This window comes from Athene cunicularia (assembly GCF_003259725.1).
Source record: "Athene cunicularia isolate RWA chromosome 14 unlocalized genomic scaffold, athCun1 chr14_part1, whole genome shotgun sequence".
Lineage (NCBI taxonomy): Eukaryota > Metazoa > Chordata > Aves > Strigiformes > Strigidae > Athene > Athene cunicularia.
Window position 1 is genome coordinate 14,588,049 of NW_020799118.1, and position 15,302 is coordinate 14,603,350.

A 15,302-nucleotide genomic window follows, 5' to 3' on the forward strand; every position below is an offset into this window, starting at 1 on the left:
GACCACACGGTGCGGTTCTGGCAGGCGCACAGCGGCATCTGCACCCGCACCGTCCAGCACCAGGACTCCGTATCCTTCACCTGGCCTGGGGGGGAGGGGGGGCCGCGCCGCCGCCGCCGTTCACTCGGTCTCACCGGGCAGGGCCCGGTTGCTGTTTCTTACCGACCTTAACGGGTGCCTGCAGCAGGTGAACGCCCTGGAGATCACACCGGACCGCAGCATGATCGCAGCCGCAGGTGAGACCGCCCGGCCTCCCCCTGCCCCGGGCACGGGCGGGGGGACGTCGGTCACCCCCTGCCCGGTTGTTTCTGCAGGCTACCAGCACATCCGCATGTACGACCTCAACTCCAACAACCCCAACCCCGTCATTAACTACGACGGCGTGAGCAAGAACATCACCTCCGTGGGCTTCCACGAGGACGGGCGGTGGATGTACACGGGCGGGGAGGACTGCATGGCCAGGATCTGGGACCTGAGGTGGGCAGAGGCAGCGGTTCCCCAGCTCCGGCAGCAACCCAGAGGCGCTGGAACCTCTTAAACATGCTCCTTCCTCACCGTTTTGTTGCAGGTCTCGTAACCTCCAGTGTCAGCGGATTTTCCAGGTGAATGCTCCTATTAACTGTGTCTGCCTGCACCCCAACCAGGTGAGCGCCAGCTCCTCCGTGCTTTCCCAGCTCACACTTCATCGTGGCTCCTCCGGGTAAACCTGAGGGGCTGCAGAGTTTTATAGTGCAAGACAAGACGCAGCAAAAAAATCAGGGGGATGGCAGGGGAGGGTGGCCTTCCTGGTGGCACAGACCCGCGAGCTCTTGGGGGCATTGCTGGATGAGCAGCAGCCGGTTTCCCTCACCCTGACTGCCCCTCCACCAGCTCCCTCACCGAGCTGCTGGTGCTGGGAGCTTTGGGTGGAAACACCCAAAATCTTCGGGCTTTTCAGTGTGGGAACAAGGCCCATGTGACACAGGAGCCAGCACGACAGACGTGCAGTCCCTCCGTCTGCCCTGGGAAAGCCAATGCTGCGTTGTGCAGTGGAGCAAAGCCCCCAGCCCTGAGCAGGCTCATGCTGCAGCCATCAGCTCTGCCACAGCCCGGAGTTTCGTTTGCCGAGGAGCTCGTTTCACATTTGTGCTAATTACCTGGTGGCTGTTGCAAAGAGACTGCACAGCGGCTGTGCTGGGCCCCTCATCCTATGGGAGGAAATGCTCCTTTGGGCCAACTGCCCTGTGAACAGAACTAAGGGGGTGTGATGGGAGTGGAACTGGTGGCACAGGGCGGGCTGGGAATCTTGGGAGCGGCACCACTGCCAGGAAAAAGCATCTTGAGGCCTGTGGCCCCCATTACCTTCAGGACTTCAGTCAGATTTGCTCAAGATCCACCAGTCTGTTCAGGAGCTGTTGATAAGCAGGAAGCGAGGTGGAAAGGGAGATCGGTGTGTTAGAGGGGGAGGCGGTGCAAATCAATACATATCAGTGCAGCGTTAATAACCTGTCCAGTCCGCTGCGTGCTCAGCGCTGCAAACCTTCCTAAAAAGCTGAGTAATAGGAATGTTTCTTTGAATTTCATTTTGCAAAGGTTTCATTTTGCAAAGGTTTCATTTTGCAAAGGTTTCATTTTGCAGAGGTTCTGAAAGTTTGGAATTTCAGGCCAGTTTTGAGATCAATGATTTGGATCAGACTTTACTGCTGATGCTCCTGTAATGCTGGTGCTGTGAGAATGTATTATGTTAAAACAAGTATTATTGTTGCACATAGATCTTACATGTAGAATAATCACTAACCAAGATGCTGCCAAGGTGCAGGAGAAGTGTTTGTGAGTAGAATGCAGTTAATTACTCCAAAGGTGGCAGCATTTATTCAGATGTCTTCATCACTCTGCCTTTCCCTGCTACAGTGATGCTGATCCAGTTATGTGAGAGACATTTCTCATGGCCTGGGTAAAGCCGTGACAGCTTTAGCAATTGCACTTAAACCTGCTAAGAGGGGACCAAGGATCAAGGCGGCCAGAAGATGTTTCTGTGCTGTTCAGTCAGCTAAATATATCGAGCAATGATTGTCTTCCTCAGAAGCAAGCCTTTGCTCACAGGTACAGGATTAGCTGTGCCCGATGACCTGATCTCCTCTAGGGATTCTGCTAAAATTATGGACAGCGCAAGACTGTCGATAAAAGCTGTGGGTTTAGTGGAGAGCCGCCAGCATTGTCTTCTCTGAGCACGGGATCGGAGCCAGAACTCCTGCCCTTCAGCTGGCTCTTGTCCTTCCCCTGAGAAGGGGAGAGGGAGAGAGAAAAGCCCATTTAGGCTTGTGTTTTTCAGGTATCTGTACACTCTTGAGTGCTTTGGTTGTTCACTGGCCAACTTGCATCTTAATGCCCACTTCTCAGATGTGCTGAAAATCATTTGGCTTCTGTGGATGTTGTTTGAAGCTGTAGCTGTGCAACGGTTCTGGAAGTCAAGTAGCCGCTGTCTGCTCTGGGGTTTATAAAATTAGCAAACACTTCTGCAAAGGTAAACAGCCTTTCTGCAGAGTGTAACGTGAGACTCGTCCTCTGCTCTCAGCATGCAGGAGCAGGCAGCAGGCTGCTGGAGCTCTGAAACAGCCCCGTGCTGGGGAATAATTAGGCAGAACAGGACCCTGATGCTTCAAACCAGAGGAAAGGTCCCTGTGGTGCTATATGGGCATTGGCTTGAGGCTTCTGCTTGTGGGGTTCTCCTCGGAGAGATGAGGCTGCTGATTTTCTTGCAGGCAGAGCTAATTGTGGGTGATCAGAGTGGTGCTATTCACATCTGGGACCTGAAGACCGACCACAACGAGCAGCTGATTCCAGAGCCTGAAGTTTCGGTGAATTCGGTTCACATTGACCCCGATGCCAGTTACATGGCGGCTGTTAACAGCTCGGTGAGATCCAACGGCCTCGCACGTGGGGTGGGATTATGGTGCTCCGGGGCTCTGCCTCCCCAGGGCAGGGGCTCTGCACGTACCAGCTTCACCTTCAGCTTTTTGCTATGGCTGGATGTGGAAATTCCGGGCTGCTTTTGGGTGAGTGACCACCAGCCTGACCACAGATCCACCTTGCTCCATCTCGCCGCAGGGAAATTGCTACGTGTGGAACCTGACAGGCGGCATTGGCGAGGAGGTGACGCAGCTGATCCCCAAGACCAAGATCCCCGCACACAACCGCTATGCCCTTCAGTGCAAGTTCAGCCCCGACTCCACGTGAGTGTGTGGCAGCCCCTCACCTCCCTCCTTCGTGGGCTGGCAGAGGCCAGTTGGCTTATGTTGGCTCCACGCTGCCCTGCAGGGCCCCCAAGGAGGAGCAGGGGACATGCTGGGCTCGAGCTGCCAGCGGTAGTCTCCTGGCCTCGTGCTCCCTGATCTCAGCTTGCTTTGCAGCCATGAGCTGTTCTCACAGCCGGGGTTGAATTGATCTCCGGGAACAAAGTGGTGAACTTGGTGTGTTCCTTCACTGTCCGACTCAAATCTCATAAAGCAGATGATTTATGTGTAAAGAAACCGGATTACAGTGAACGAGTCATGAGTGGCATCCCCCAGGGCTCGGTTTTGGGGCCACTCCTGTTTAACATCTTTATTGATATTCTGGACAAGGGGATTGAGTGCACCCTCAGTAAGTTTGCAGACGACTGCAAGTTGGGCGGGAGTGTTCATCTGCTCAAGGGTAGGGAGGCTCTGCAAAGAGACCTGGACAGGCTGGAGTGATGGGCTGAGCCCAACTGCATGAGCATCACTAAGGCCAAATGCCGGGGGCTGCACTTGGGCCACAACCACCCCCAGCAGTGCTACAGGCTTGGGGAGGAGTGGCTGGAGAGCTGCCAGTCAGAGAGGGACCTAGGGGGGTGACTGACAGCCGGCTGAACAGGAGCCAGCCGTGTGCCCAGGTGGCCAAGAAGGCCAATGGCATCCTGGCTTGTATCAGGATTAGTGTGGCCAGCAGGGACAGGGAAGGGATCTTGCCCCTGTACTTGGCGCTGGCGAGGCCGCACCTTGATTACTGTGTTCAGTTTTGGGCCCCTCACTACAAAAAAGGACATAGAGTTACTTGAACATGTCCAGAGAAGGGCTACAAAGCTGGTGCAGGGTCTGGAACACATGTCCTATGAGGAGCGGCTGAGGGAACTGGGATTGTTTAGTCTGGAGGAGGCTGAGGGGAGACCTTATCACCCTCTACAACTACCTGAAAGGAGGGTGCAGAGAGCTGGGTTTGAGCCTCTTTAGCCTAGTAGAAAGCGACAGGACAAGAGGGAATGGCCTTAAATTGCGCCAGGGAAAGTTCAGACTAGATATTAGGAAGCATTTCTTTACGGAACAGGTTGTTGGGTGTTGGAATGGGCTGCCCAGGCAGGTGGTGGAGTCCCCATCCCTGGAGGTGTTCAAGAGTAGGGTCGATTTAGAGCTTAAGGATATGCTGTAGGTGGGAACTGTGCTAGGCAAATGGTTGGACTAGATGATCTCCAGGGTCCTTTCCAACCTAGCTGATTCTGTGAACGCGGGTCTCCAGGTTACTGTTTCAGGCCCATGTTAATGAGAGGCCCTTGGGCATACTGCATAGCTAATAAGGTTGCCCTCGCATGTCCCTTTTCAGGCTCCTGGCTACATGTTCTGCAGATCAGACCTGTAAGATCTGGAGGACTTCAAACTTCTCTCTGATGACAGAGCTGAGCATTAAGAGCAATAACCCAGGGGAGACGTCTCGGGGCTGGATGTGGGACTGCGCCTTCTCCGGGGACTCCCAGTACATCGTCACAGGTGAGGAACCACTGTGCTCCTACCCTCGGCCCACCACTGAATTTGGATTGTCAGTGGCAGGGCCTGGTGCTAGCACAGGAATTACCCCTTTCTCTAGCTGGGACGTTGCCAAGTCCTCGTGCATGTGAGGAGAGAGCCCCCTGCCTCACACTCACAACACCTAAATCCCTTCAGTGCTTAAGGGAGCATCTATTTAAGCTGGAGGGATGATCTCCATGTGTGCAGTTCATTTCATCTGGTAGAAACGCTGTTGCGGTACATGGCATGATGGTCCCTTCAGAACATGTGGTTGTTTCCACAGTAACTTCTTGCGGAAATAATTAAAACCTCACCTAACATGGAAATGCACTAAGCTTCTTGCTGTGCGCAGCTCCCTTACCTGTCATTGACAGCACTAACGATTGTGTTCAATGAAGGAAAAGTCTTGTAATAAAAAAAGTCTTGTAATAAAAAAAAAAAAAAAGTGTAAAGGTTAATGCCATATGACCCACTTTTTGCTTTATGTTCTAGCCTCCTCTGATAACCTGGCCAGACTTTGGTGCGTGGAGACGGGAGAGATCAAGAGGGAATACAGCGGCCACCAGAAGGCAGTTGTCTGCCTGGCTTTCAACGACAGCGTGCTGGGATAACGCTCACGTGCCAGAGGGAGAGGACACCCCTCTGCTTGTGTTGCCTTGTCCTACAGTGGCAAACACACTCCCCGCAGCCCGGGACACGTGCTTGTAACCAGCCCCTCCTGCAGTGGAGAGGGCTCGGTCTCTGGGAGCTGGGTCAGAGCAGGCTCTAGCTCCCAGCAGATCGTGACCACAGTGTGCGCGGCCGCGGTGGGAAAATGCTGGGACAAAAGGGAACAGGAGGGGGAGGCACGGTCCCGCTGCGGGAACCTGGGTACGGTTCAGGTGGAGGAATCCCTGTGGCATCACAGCTTCGTGATGTTCTTGTACCCCAAAGCAGGGAAAATAAATAAACAGCCTTTCTAAATGATGGAAGAGGCTGAGCAAAGAGAGGAAAGGCAACTGTTTTCTTGTTTTGCAATCCCTTTATTCAAAGTGTGTTTCAGACTTGGAGAGCTGCGCTCCCGTAGAGCCAGCCACCCCCAACAGATGTAATAACCTTGTGTTGAACAGGGCATGTACCATAAAACTACTCCCTGTGACTCCTCTAGGCCTGGATCTCCTAATACCTACGTACAAGCTGCAGCCCTGGAGCACAGCAGCAAATAAAGTGTCTGTACTGACAGTGCTGAGCAGAGTCCTGTTATTTTTCTAAACTCTCCTGAACTGCAGCATGAAATCAGCAGGAAGCTTTGGGGGGATATTGTAGATGTTACCTTCCTTGTTGAAATCAGAGGCTTTTCAGGAATCCAGTTCAAGTATGTAGAGCAGCAAGAGGGCATCTGTGGCTGCAGGACTTACTCAGGGAGGTAATAGAAGCAGATAGACACGCAAATGTTGCTTGGGAAGCAGATGTCAATGCAAAGGTAGATCAGCCGCTGCTTCCCTGGACCTGCAAATAAGCAAGGACAGGAGCAGGGTGAGAGAAACGCTTTTGCAGTCACAGATACGAGTCCCTGGGGAGCCAAACAAGTGGAAAGCCTCAGGGAATGACCTTTCTCATTAAAGCTGGAGTTAGACAGAACAGAATGAGCACGGCAGGGGGCTGCTCTGTGTTGTGGCTGTGCTGAGCACTCAGGCTGTGCCTGAGGAAGGGGGTGCGGGGCCCTTCCCCGCCAGCACCAACATTCTCTGTGGGTTGTGGGTACGAGCCAGCGCTCCCTGATCGCTGAACAATGGTTTGATTCTGAACTAGAGGTCACCTGTCCTGGGCCCTGGCAGCCCATCCCAGGACATGCATCAGCTTTTACGCAGCAGAGCCTGCTCCTTGTAGAGGTACCAGAAACAATTGTGCTTCCCTCTTCTGGAAAGGGACATGTGGGACAACTTACCCTCCCCTCTCCTGACCCAGAAGATGGATGTCTGCTCGCACAGGGCCTGGACAGCCTCCCCCAGGCTTTTGGGGTCCACCTGTTCCCCTGCCAAAATGCCCATGAACTCCCGATAGTACTTGGTCTGGTTATTCTGACGTAGCAGCTCTTCGGCCTGAAAGAAACATCCCTGTTAATTCCTCCCAAGCCACTTTGCCCCTCAGACCCGCTCGCAGGGCACCCAAGGAGCACCCAAGGTTTCTCCCGACATGGCTCAGTCCTCACTAGGCTGCTGGGACGCTTGCCCTGGCCAGAGCAGCCACCCAGGAGAAGCCGGGCTGCCGAGGCTGGAGCAGGGCCAGCCCCCACCCAGCCCCGCAGCTCGGGGGATGCGGTTCCTCCCAGGCCCCTCACTGGGCTGCTCTGTCCTCAGGTGGAGGAGCATTGCTCCGACCCGCACCTGCCCACCTAGTGCCGCCACCACCCCCAGGCTCCAGCTGCTTCACAGCCATGGTTACCCACAACAGCCCCATCCCCACTCCACACGCAGCGGCAGAGCCCCCGGCACCGGGAGTGAGGCAGATCAACCTCCTACAGCCCCATCCTGGCCAGGACAGGACGTGGAGCTGCAGATCCTCAATGCCAGGTCCTCTTCGGTGCCCATGTGGGCTGCTGGCAGCCCCAGCACCACCAACTCCCCCATTAAGGAGCCCCCAAGCCTGGCAGATGCTTTTTTCTCCTTGCATCCCCTTCAGCAGCCTGCTCCCATGGGTGCTGTTCCTACATCCCTCCAGGTTAAACCCTGCCCATCACTTCCCAGCTGGGTGGGAGCAACAGGTGAGGGACAAGGAGCCCCCAGGAGCCTCTGAGGAAACAGAGAGCAGATGGCAGGGGCACAAAAAAACGGGGCCTTCTGTCTTCTTGAAACAGAATCTGCCCCCAGCCCACGCATGCATTAACATTTTGTTCAGAGGGTCCATATACATGATTTACTTCAGCCGTCTTCCCTGTGAATTGCTAACAAACCCCCTTTGTTTTTTGTTCCCCAGATTTTTGAGTAGGTAACAGAATCCAGTGAGAGCGGGTCCTGCGAGAGCCCTGCTATTCACCTCTGTGGGACACATCCCCCTTCCCCGATCTGCAACTCTGCTGTTTCTCACAGAGAAATAAAACCGGGAGCTGTTGCTCACATGTTGCACGCTGAACCCAGCGCTGCAAGGCAGAGCTCTGCTCCTAGGCAAGACACCAACCCGGCCCCCCTGAGCAAGGAATTGCACAGAATGGGGGGCTGCTGCTACCATCCCCGCTGGGAGAGCCCCCATGCCCTCATTCAGCTACGCTGCTGTTAAAAAGTCACCCCTGCAAACACAAATCCACACAGGAAAGAGCCTTCAGCGAGCCAGGACTCGGCACAAAGCCCAACTCGTTGCCCCCGGGAGCAGCTGCAGCAGCTGCTCACCCTCTGCTCAGACGTGTTGAGGGATGTCTGCAGGGTCTGTAGGTCCCAGTGGTCCATCCTCCGCAGGTAGCACGCGCGCTGCTCCATGGGCTTGTAGCACACGTAGCCCTGCGAGACAGGTTGTGCCCTGTGAGAGCAGGCAGAGGCACGTGCCCGCAGCCCCAAAAATGGATATTTTTTTCACCCTGCATTATCTTTCCTAACTAAAAATGCAGAGAAAGGCACCAAACAGTAGCTGGGTGATAATTTTCCTCCTGCTCCCACCCCAGCAGCTCTTCACTCACAAAATCATCTCGGTTGGAAAAGACCTTGAAGCTCCTCCAGTCCAACCATGAACCTCACCCTGACCGTTCCCAACTCCACCAGATCCCTCAGTGCTGGGTCAACCCGACTCTTCAACCCCTCCAGGGATGGGGACTCCCCCCCTGCCCTGGGCAGCCCATTCCAATGCCCAACAGCCCCTTCTGGAAATAAATGCTTCCTAATATACAGTTTAAACCTGCCCTGGCGCAGCTTGAGGCCATTCCCTCATCCTGTCGCTTGTTCCTTGGCTCAAGAGACTCATCCCCCGTCTCTGCACCCTCCTGGCAGGGAGTTGCAGAGGGCCAGGAGGTCTCCCCTCAGCCTCCTCTTCTCCAGACTAAACCCCCCCAGTTCCCTCAGCCGCTCCCCAGCAGACCTGTGCTCCAGACCCTGCCCCAGCTCCGTTGCCCTTCTCTGGACACGCTCGAGTCATTCAATGGCCTTTTTGGGGTGAGGGGCCCAAAACTGAACCCAGCAATCTTGGCAGCCTGGGCTCCTCTGTTCACTTCCACGCTAACGAGGCAGAGAGTTATCCCAACACACTTACATTCCTGCTGTCATACAGCACCACAGCAGTGTGATTGCTCTGCGAGGTTACAAAGTAGGTCACGGTGCTCCTGGACTTGTCCACCAAGGCCGTCTGATTCCTCAGCGGGTCTTGCTGGCCCTGGAGTGTTAGCCGGACGAGCTGTGAGCCAGCCTGGGCACAAAGTGAGGAAGGGCAGCACCAACCATCAGCTAGCTGTTCGGTGTCTGCACGCAGCATCCCCCCACCGACATCCCCACACGGCCCCATTGCTGGTCCCTGTAGCTCACATTGAATTATTTAGCAAGGGAGAGAAGCTCTGACCCAGGGGAGGGGAGCTGGTCTGTGAAGCAAACCGCTCTCCATCACACAGACCTGGGGGAGAGGTGCGGGTGCTCCTCACACCAAAGGCACCTATCCTGCTGGGCAGCGGGGTGCTGGAGGGAGGGGCCACAGCCCCCCGCTCGCCCCAGAGACCACAGCCACGTGTTGGAAAGTGCTGGCTCAGCGAAGCACCAGCTTGCGGCTCCATTTACAAATGACATGCTGAGGTTCCTCTAATTTAAGCAACGGTCCCTGGCAGGTGCATTGCAGAGGTAGGACAGCTGCTGCTCAGCTCGCTGCCTGCAGCGCTGCTGGCACTTTCCTGCCCTTCTGCCTGCAGGCTGCCTGCGTCTGCCAGGGACGGGAACCAGCCTGATCTCAGCCCGTTCATCCCTCCCAGCAAGTGGTTCCGACACAAATCAGGGCTGCAGGCAGGAGGCAGCTTCCCACTGGATGGGGATCCTTTACCTGGGCAGAGCTGGGGGAGAAGCTGAGAACCCCCATGACGCCGATACCAACAACTGTGAAAAACACAGCAACGGACAAAACGATCCAGAATGTCCTGGAAGGAGATGGAAGGTGTCCTGCAGCCCTCCTGCCCTGGGAGCCAAGGCAAAGGGAGGAAAGAACAGGAGTTAAAATCTGCCAGCTACTTTTCCTCCCCAGAAAATGCACTTCCCGCTCATGACACAAATCACTGTGAGAATGGCTGGGGGTTGAGATGTTTTGAGCCCCAAAACATCACAGCAGTTGTGGAATAATGTAACTTTTATCCCACAGTGCTGAAGTTCCATATCTGACATCCCAGTAACCAGCTCTTTTCTCCTGCAGGCAGGGAAGCAGCAAATGCTGCAAACCCATCAAGGAAGGGCCGGAGCTGGAATCCTTCCACAAACGGGCTGCTGCTGCGCTTTAGCAGCAAATTAAATTATTTTGGTTTATAGCAGATATCCCCAGGAGAACCATCAGCATTCGAAACAGGCCCTGTGCGGAGTGATCCTGCTTCCTTGCCCCTCTGTATATCTGGTTGTATTTTATTTTCTTGATAAGCTGTTCTTCATGCAGACCAAGCTGTTACTTGAAGCAAAACAGCTTGGCAGTCATGTGGCACTTCTACTGGCTCTATTCAAATTTACTTTAATTCTTATATTGAAACAATGGCTCTATTCAAATTTACTTTAATTCTTATATTGAAACAATTAAATTTAACAATGGTACATCAAATTATTTTTACAAAGCAGAATGTGCTTTCAATAACCTCAACTGTACAGCCCACACTTAAAAAAATAACCTGTTTTCAATCCTCTGAAGCACGTAGAGAAATTCAATCAATGCCCATGCTTAGATCTGCTACAGCCGCACAAGGAATGGGCTCTCCAAGCCTCCGGCTCTGTTACTCATTTTTTTCTGTAATACGTAAATTCCAGATATATTCCACCAGAAAAGCAGTGAGTCTTAAGAAAGTCAAAACTGCACATAGCTGAAATCTTACCAATTCAAACACAACAGAGCCCAAGCCCTACAGCAACGGGCAGGTTTTCAATAGCTGATGGAATTCCCTCAGGTGGGAAAGGTGGAAATAAAGAAACGCAGGGACTCCTGTCCCTCGCAGGCCTCGGTTCGGGCACACACTCACCCCAAGGTTCTCCCACACCTCTGCCCTGACCACCCTGCCCTGCTTGGGGTGAGTTTCTGCCGCATAAGTGTGGGATCTCCTGAGCACATCCCACCACTGCCTCCCATGGAGCTGAACTGCGGGTGTTGAGCTCGAGGATGAGCAAAATCTCACCGGGATCCACAGGAGTGGCAACAGCTCGGCCCCTTCAGAAGAGGAACTGAGCAAGAGGAGAGCGGGGACTCTGTGACAGCAGGGGGGGAACCAGGGATACTCACTGCAGGGGGGGCAGCACCAGCGTCGTTCCCACCCTCCATCCTTCCCTTCAGACGAGGACCTTGCTCCAGCCGCTCTGCCTTGGGCCAGCACACACACTGGGCATGATCCCCGGCTCCGGGCGCGCCCGGGAAACCTAAATGTGAGTCCGCGAAACGTAACCACGCGGAAAAAGGGCTTCCCAGCCAGGAGCTCCTCGGCTCGGCCCTCCAGGGAGGGTGAAACCTTAGAGCTGCCACCTGGGCAGAGGAGAAGGGGGGAGGGGGGGGGGGCAGAGCCCAGGGCTGCTGAGCGATGCCGTCAGCGCGGAAACCCGCTCACCCCGCTCACCTTGTGCGCCGGAGCCAGCCGGCGGGTGGGTGACAATCAGGGGCTTTGTGCCGGCCCTCGGAGCTGGCAGGTGCCATGAGCGGGACCAGGTCAGTCTCATTAAGAGGCACAATGGATAGAGGGAAGTGGCCAGCCTGCCCTTGTCATCGGTTATTTCTCCGTTTCAACATGAACTCCGTGCTGCCGGAGCCCCATGGGCTGCAGCCAACTGTTTATCCTGCAGGCTGCTCCCCGCACGCACCCCGGCTGCACAGTTCTTGTGTTCCACACAGACCTTGCTGCCTTCAGCCCCCAGGGAACAGGATCTCTGTTGCCACAACTCCTCATGCTGACAGCTGGGTCCTGGGGTGAGAAACCCCCCACAAGGAACAGTGTTCCCAGGTCGCCAGACCGTGGTTTTCCCGAGCAGTGCAGGAGCCCCCGTGAGAGCTTTGGGTTTCTGTTTGCCAACCACATGTAACCAACTGAATGGAGGCAAGGAAAAGCTCCACTGAATTCCTTCACGTGGTATCTATGGAGGGAAAACGCAGCTTTTTGACATTTTCCTATCACAGCCCAGGGCTGATCACTCAGCCAAGAGGGCAGCTCCTCATCATCGAGGCACTAGCAATCCCTCACCCTATTCTTAAGTCAAAACCAAGCTATTTCAGTAATCTCCACCTCATTCAAGCACACTGCTTCAGTGGGAAGTGAACTCAACCTCTGTGCCCAGCCAGAGTCAACCATCACTGTCACTCCCCCAGAACAGCGAAACTGAGAACACCAGACTCTGGTGGGAACGGGGACAGTCAAACAACCAGCTTTGCTTCTGCAAAGGGATGGGAGTGAGAAGAGGCAGCACTCCCTGCAGCCGGGCAGCTAGCTAGCTAGCTGCTTCTTAGCACAAGAAATGTGAAACAGAAGCTGTAGCCTGCAGGCAGGGTGTTCTCCCCACAGGGATTTTAAAGGCCACGCAGCAGAGGCTTTCTTTCTTTAAGAAAACACATGCCCTGCCTAATCTAAGGCACAGGAATGAAGCAAAACCCTCTATAAAACCTTGTTCATGACAGAATTACTCACTCTGCTCTGTGCTGTACTCTAAAAGCAAACCCCAGCCCACACAAAGAGCCCTGTGCAGCTCCAGGCACCTGAACCAAAGATACTCCAGGGTTTGGATTTCTTTCCTCAATACTACACGTGAGGAGTAAAGACAATAAACCCAAACCACACCCCTAACTCCCAGAAATTCCGCACAGCACAGCTGCAGCAAAGCTCACAATGAGACTACAAAATAAGACAACACCAGGGGAAAGCAGGTTTTTGAGTTTAATGTGAATTCAAGTAGAGGCTTAAAAACCATCTGGAAGTTGATACAGAGTTTTGAAGCACGATTGACACCTTCACCAGCACATTTCAGCATCCGTGAATGGAGGTAATGGTTCCCCTGCAGCTGCCTGGACGAGGCCAGACGCCTCTCCCGGCGTTTACTACTTTACTTGACGTTATTCTGAAGTGATAAGCACCACAGAGGGGAACCAAAATGATATCGTTAAGTCAGACCCGAGCTGCAGTCAATCCGTAACGTCCATTTCCACGGTACCCAGATGAAAGTTCCACCTGTGAACATTTCTCTGTGACTTTACACAACCACAGCCCCCAAACTCCAAGGTACAAACAAGCCCCCTTGCACAAGATCAGCGAATATTCTGTAACACCCAAAGGCAGCAGGAACTGCATGGTTATTGCTGTACAAACACGGTGGTGAGTCTACTGGTTCCGAGTGTCCGAGTGGAAGGAAACTGCATCGACACGCTGCTAGAGCTATTCTGTTGAGCACTGGGAGATGGAAGCAGGCCAGTGGTTAAATTTAACTACCAATACTGGAATCTATGGAACAGAAGCATGTTATTTGCATATATAAGTTTTCACTTAATTCTGTAATGCAAAAGCTTTCGACTGCGGCCTTGAATTCAGCCAGCATAAAAATCTACCCTGGAGCCTGAGCTGTGTGTCACCCAAACCCTCCCGAAGATCAAAATTAAGTTGTCACCTGAGCAAGCAGCCAGTGCCAGGCCTCCACGCCAGGCACACGCTGAAGAGATTGACCTCAGATATTGAAAGGAAGCACATTCCACCGTCACACAGCCAGCACTCCCATGGGATTATCCCAGTGGGAAGCTGTACTAGAGCCGTACTACACCCATCCCCTGTGGGCTGAGCGTCAGTGCAGATTCTGCAGCTAAAGCCAAGGCAAGTGGCTACTCTGATGCTGAGGGAAGTACAAGAACTAACTCGGCACTAATCGATCCCGTTATTTCTGGGAAGCAGCAGCAGTGAGGGACAGTCCTGTGTGGTTACTGACCTTCTGCATTACCAAATGCAAAACCTTACGATTAAATCTGTCATCAGTGAAGTACATTCCTCTTATCCTCCCTTCTAGGAAACAAGATATATTATCATATACTATACTTAAATCTCTAATTTAAATATATTCTGATATATATTTAGGATTAGGGTAATTCTTGTATGTACATGTACTGTACACATACATCCAACACCTGGACAAATACAGTATACAGAAGACACCGTTTGTATTTTACTGAGTGGAATCATCCTAACCTGCATCACAAGTGCAATTTGCATCGATCAAATAAAGGAGACAGATTTCAGTTTCTGTGACCTGACGTTGCGCTCGCAGCAGGCTGTGCTGCTAAACAGGACCCCATCCAGAAAAAAAAAGCAAAGGTCAAATGCTAATTCTGCCAGCCACCGCAAGCGTTTCCAAACACAGCCGCTACGTTACTACACACTCCAAGAGTCATTTCCCTGAATAAACCAGACTGAGCCACACCTGCCCAGGCAGGGACACGCTGCAAGATGTTGGGTTCTTTTCCTCAGATCAACCAGCTCTACTTTCCTCAACTCAGTCTAGAGGACAACATGACATCAAGTATCACAAACATCTGGATAGAGGGTGTGGTTTATAAGTTAAAAAAAAAAGCCCCAAGCCCCTAAGACTTGGGTGACACCATAATGCCCTCTTCGTTTCAAAGTGCATTTAAAGACTGAGATGTAAACAAAATCATTATCGAGAGGACAGGAAGGTTAAAAAGCTAAGGGTTGCTAACTCCGGGTGGTATCCTAGTGAGCACGTTACTGTCACAAGGTGATTAACAGGGGCCCTCCTTGGGGTACCGCTGCGGAGGCCACAAGCATTTTGCTATATTAATCCCCCAGAGCTGGCAGGAGGTCAGCTATGCTATCAACATAGAAATCAGGAACCAGGCTCTGCCTGGCAGGACAGTCACTCTCTTGGTGCCCCTTCACTTCATCCAGCGTGGTGACCCCGGTGAGCGTCAGCAGGGTGGTGAGGCCGCAGGTGTTGCCCATGAGGATATCTGTGTCCAGCCGATCTCCCACCATGATGGTACGAGTGGGATCGATGCCAAACTCGCTCACCACACAATCAAACATGTACCGGTTGGGCTTTCCTACGATGAATGCCTCACGCTGGGCTGCTGTCTCCACGGCTTTTACCAGGCAGCCAGTCCCTAGAAAGAGAAGGGAAAACATGGATTAGAGACTGACTGCAAAAGACTCTTGGCGCTCGCACAAGCTGCTACAAATCCACACGGTGCTGTGGAAACACAATGCCTCCGCTTTACAGACAGGACAGGCAGAGAAACAGGTCGATCCCAAGAGAGGTGGTGCCAGGGGGGCTAAATACCGTTGCACATCGAGGTCAGAAAAGAACTGCTAATCCCCCGAGTAAAGGATTAACCAGGATTCTCCCTGAAAGATCGGGG

The 15,302-nt window shown here is 53.3% G+C and overlaps 2 protein-coding genes and 1 long non-coding RNA gene across 5 annotated transcripts; 1 reads left to right on the forward strand and 2 right to left on the reverse strand.

The window, feature by feature from the left end:
* The first annotated feature begins 6 nt into the window (after positions 1–6).
* On the forward strand, positions 7–5,999 carry MLST8 (MTOR associated protein, LST8 homolog). The gene is made up of 8 exons (XM_026859334.1): positions 7–69; positions 185–236; positions 315–477; positions 569–644; positions 2,742–2,894; positions 3,088–3,212; positions 4,597–4,760; positions 5,271–5,999. The coding sequence occupies exons 2-8, from the start codon at positions 221–223 to the stop codon at positions 5,387–5,389; spliced, it is 816 nt and encodes a 271-aa protein (XP_026715135.1). The 5' UTR covers positions 7–69; positions 185–220; the 3' UTR covers positions 5,390–5,999.
* Positions 6,000–6,126: 127 nt separating this feature from the next.
* BRICD5 (BRICHOS domain containing 5) lies at positions 6,127–11,660 on the reverse strand. 3 transcript variants are annotated; one of them, XM_026859332.1, is made up of 7 exons: positions 11,518–11,660; positions 11,086–11,323; positions 9,772–9,896; positions 8,994–9,153; positions 8,144–8,251; positions 6,706–6,859; positions 6,127–6,266 (listed from the first exon to the last, which is right to left on the reverse strand). In XM_026859332.1, the coding sequence occupies exons 1-7, from the start codon at positions 11,592–11,594 to the stop codon at positions 6,172–6,174; spliced, it is 957 nt and encodes a 318-aa protein (XP_026715133.1). In that variant the 5' UTR covers positions 11,595–11,660; the 3' UTR covers positions 6,127–6,171. The 3 variants fall into 3 exon arrangements, with proteins under 3 accessions (XP_026715133.1, XP_026715132.1, XP_026715134.1); XM_026859331.1 differs by having other exon boundaries at positions 8,994–9,146; positions 9,765–9,896; positions 11,518–11,657; XM_026859333.1 differs by having other exon boundaries at positions 8,994–9,146; positions 9,765–9,896; positions 11,190–11,323; positions 11,518–11,655.
* Positions 11,661–12,804: 1,144 nt separating this feature from the next.
* On the reverse strand, positions 12,805–15,245 carry LOC113485897. Its single transcript, XR_003399492.1, has 2 exons — positions 13,547–15,245; positions 12,805–13,332 (listed from the first exon to the last, which is right to left on the reverse strand). It is a non-coding gene; the product is annotated as an uncharacterized LOC113485897 (long non-coding RNA).
* Between the last annotated feature and the right edge of the window lie 57 nt (positions 15,246–15,302).

Bases quoted from the DNA above. Each gene is read 5' to 3' on its own strand.
- MLST8 (XM_026859334.1), top strand. The intron at 478-568 runs GTGGGCAGAGGC...GTTTTGTTGCAG, and splicing joins GCCAGGATCTGGGACCTGAG to GTCTCGTAACCTCCAGTGTC. The intron at 3,213-4,596 runs GTGAGTGTGTGG...GTCCCTTTTCAG, and splicing joins AAGTTCAGCCCCGACTCCAC to GCTCCTGGCTACATGTTCTG.
- BRICD5 (XM_026859332.1), bottom strand. From the start codon at position 11,594: ATGGCACCTGCCAGCTCCGAGGGCCGGCACAAAGCCCCTGATTGTCAC. The intron at 9,897-11,085 runs GTGAGATTTTGC...CTTGGCTCCCAG, and splicing joins TGCCACTCCTGTGGATCCCG to GGCAGGAGGGCTGCAGGACA. The intron at 6,860-8,143 runs GTGAGCAGCTGC...TGTTTCTTTCAG, and splicing joins TCAACACGTCTGAGCAGAGG to GCCGAAGAGCTGCTACGTCA.